This window comes from Cygnus olor, chromosome 1 (genome assembly GCF_009769625.2).
Source record: "Cygnus olor isolate bCygOlo1 chromosome 1, bCygOlo1.pri.v2, whole genome shotgun sequence".
Lineage (NCBI taxonomy): Eukaryota > Metazoa > Chordata > Aves > Anseriformes > Anatidae > Cygnus > Cygnus olor.
Genome location: NC_049169.1, coordinates 209007970 through 209011121, shown reverse-complemented (window position 1 = coordinate 209011121; position 3152 = coordinate 209007970). Strand labels below are relative to the sequence as shown.

The 3152-nt window shown below is 48.1% G+C and overlaps 1 protein-coding gene across 1 annotated transcript; it reads left to right on the top strand.

Annotated features, from left to right (window-relative positions):
• The first annotated feature begins 1294 nt into the window (after positions 1-1294).
• Positions 1295-2279, top strand: LOC121061507 (olfactory receptor 52K2-like). Its single transcript, XM_040540467.1, has one exon. It carries the CDS (start codon positions 1298-1300, stop codon positions 2246-2248), a length of 951 nt encoding a protein of 316 aa, XP_040396401.1. The 5' UTR covers positions 1295-1297; the 3' UTR covers positions 2249-2279.
• The last annotated feature ends 873 nt before the right edge of the window (positions 2280-3152 follow it).

Below are 3152 nucleotides of genomic sequence, written 5' to 3'. Positions count from 1 at the left end.
TAACACCGCCCAGAACAGTACACAGGATTTTCAGATTAATTACTTCTGAGTGAAAAGAGGGAGTAAGTATGTGCTTTTTCCAAGCAGAGCTTGTGCCAGCTGTGGCTCTGCCTCCTGAATCCATGGCCTAGGTAGCTGACTACATGGCAAGCAGAGTCCTCTCTGCAATAAATTATTATGAATAATATTACCATGACAGCATTCTCACAATATTGGCTTCACAGTATTTGGCCTTACATTGCAAATAGCAGTGACTGGAAACAGATTGATGCTGGTTGGTTTGTGTCATGTGGAGGGCTCAAAGCAGTTTGGCAGAGAGATTAAACTATTTAGGGGTTAGGGAAGTCAAATGTCTGAAAAGCCAAGGAGATTAAGTCTGAATCTATGGTATGTTGGGGAAAACAGAAGGTACAAGTGCTTAAGAAACTTGCATCTGATTCCCATACTGCCATCAGGCTAGTTTAACCCTTCTGTGCATCTGTCTTCCCTGAAAAACAGGGAAGTTTCACAGCACTTCTTTCCTTTAGCAAGGGCTTGAAGAGGAAAGCATTACATGTGAAGGCTGATGCTGGAAGGGACTAGCACTGCAGCCTCAGGCCACTTTGCAACAGATTGCCTTCATGGTGCTGGCTTTCCTTCCTAATGGAGGAGACAGGGACCCTGTAGAAGGGATGCCCGTTCAGAGGGGGACTACAGCAAGGCTGCTCAGAGTTCTGGCTCCAGCAAAGACAGCCCCAAAGCTGACAGTGCTGGTCTGAGGAAAAGTGCTCTGGGGAACAAACACTGGTAGTGCAAATGTGCATCTGCTGCAGTTTCCCAAGGTGGGAATCGTATGGGGCACAACAACCCAGAAGGAGATATGGTTTACAACCTGCAAATGTGTGTGGGTGACAAGTCCTGCTGAGCTGCATCCTCAGAGTATTCTGGATCTTCCCTGTCTTAGATTCTTGTACCAAAGGCAACTGAAAGGATTTAACATCTAGTTCGTAACTCCCAAACTATGGACTGGAGGGGAGGGGACAACAGCCAAAGACCAGCACAGGATGGGAGGAGAGGTCAGATAACTCCCAAATGTTGGGGCTAAGACCATGTGTGTTTGCATTTTGCAGATGACGGGGCTGAGTGTACCTGGATAAGAGGCAGGAGGATATGATCACTGGCCTGTGTGCCCAAGAAGACAGGCAGGCGTGTTCTGCCTGTGGCTGGAGTTCATGGAAGAGCTTTGCCACAGGTTTTTCTTCTCTCCTCTGTGCCAGATGTTCCTGTGGCTTCCCTTCCAGCTGTGCAGCTGTGCACCATGTCCTACCCAAACCACTCCAGTCCCTCATCGTTCATCCTAACAGGCATCCCCGGGCTGGAGGCTGCTCACTTCTGGATCGCCTTCCCATTCTGCATCATGTACATCATGGCAGTGCTGGGGAACTTCACAGTCCTCATGGTGATTAGGGCAGACTCAAGCCTCCATCAGCCCTTGTTTTACTTTTTCTCCATGCTGGCTGCCATTGACCTGGTGCTTGTTACTTCCACCATGCCCAAGCTCCTGAGCATCTTCTGGTTCCAAAACCATGAGATCATCTTTGAGGGCTGTGTGGTTCAGATGTTCTTCATCCATGGCTTCTCTGCAGTGGAGTCAGGGGTCCTGCTTGCCATGGCCTTCGACCGTTACTTGGCCATCTGCAAGCCCCTGCACTACTCTGCCATCCTGACTGGTCCCACCATTGCCAAGCTGGGCTTGGCCGCTGCAGTGCGTGGCATTGGACTCATGACCCCTCTGACGTGTATGGTGAGCAGCCTGTTCTACTGTGGCACTCATGTCATTCCCCACTCCTACTGCGAGCACATGTCAGTAGTGAAGCTGGCCTGCGGGGACACCCGGCCCAACAGCATCTATGGGATCACATCTGCCATCTTCATAGTGGGCTTAGATACCACCCTCATTGCCATCTCCTATGTGCTGATCCTGAGGGCGGTTTTAGGCCTCTCCTCCAGAGAGGCTCGCCTGAAGTCCTTCTTCACCTGTGGTTCCCACATTGGAGTCATTCTGCTCTTCTACGTGCCTGGGTTCTTCTCCTTCTGTGTTCAGCGCTGGGGCCAGAGCATCCCTGTACACCTCCACATCCTGATGGCTGACCTCTACCTGCTGGTGCCTCCCATGCTCAACCCACTCATCTATGGGATGAGGACCAAGGTGATCCGGGAGCGGGTGCTGAGCTTGTTCTGGCAGAAGGAGATCCAGCCTGTGTCCTGATCCAAGCCCATTGCTAACGCCACATGGGAAGGAATGGGGATCACACCAGAGGACAATGGCAGTATTGGGGGAAGGGAAGGGGGGTGAGGCAAAGAAAATCTTTAAAAGTGGTTTATGAGAAAAGCAGGGTGATTTCATCACCTCGGCCAAACACTAAAAGCCAGAGGCACCATGAAAAGTTTCACTGGTGAAACCGATTATCTTTAGGAAGTCAATTCTACATTCCTGTTCAGAACAGAAAGACAAATGGTATATAAATGTATCTGAACCATTGGTCCTCCTCTGTGTCACCTCATGACTCTCCTCTTAATGACAGTTCTTGATAAAAGATTGTTACCACTTCGGAAATGAAAGGCTGTTAATGGGTTCATCTTTCCACATGTACCTTTTCCACCTGATCTGTAATTCTCCATTTATTGATACTAGTCTTTAGCAACTGCCTGATCCTGGTGCCTGGCTGTGTAGGGTGTGTGTGTGTGTTCACAGGTGTTGTGCGTGTATGCACATTTACACACACACTCATCCAGATATTGGCCCTAAACAGATTTTCTTTTCCTCCCAATCCTGCCTTGAACACTTATTGAAGTGTTTGCAGCAGTAACAAAAGCTCAGCTCACTTGAGAACAGGACATGTAAGCCACACTGAAACCCTGTGATGTTGCATAAGCTTTTATTCCTTTCTTATCAGAGACTCCAAAACAGTATCAGTCCTGAAATGTTCTACATTTTTTTTACCAATATTTTAATGGGATTCCCTAATTTTCAATGTTGTTGTGTCTCTTTCTTAAACCTTTAAGTACCTGTAATACCATTACAGGGATTTTGAAAAGTGCCATTTTTCCATAAGTATTTGCCTCTGAATTCCTGTGAGATCTTATGCCCATGCACATGGCACTTTAGCAAA

What these genes read in the sequence shown, in the direction of transcription:
- LOC121061507 (XM_040540467.1), top strand. Translation starts at nt 1,298, where the DNA reads ATGTCCTACCCAAACCACTCCAGTCCCTCATCGTTCATCCTAACAGGC.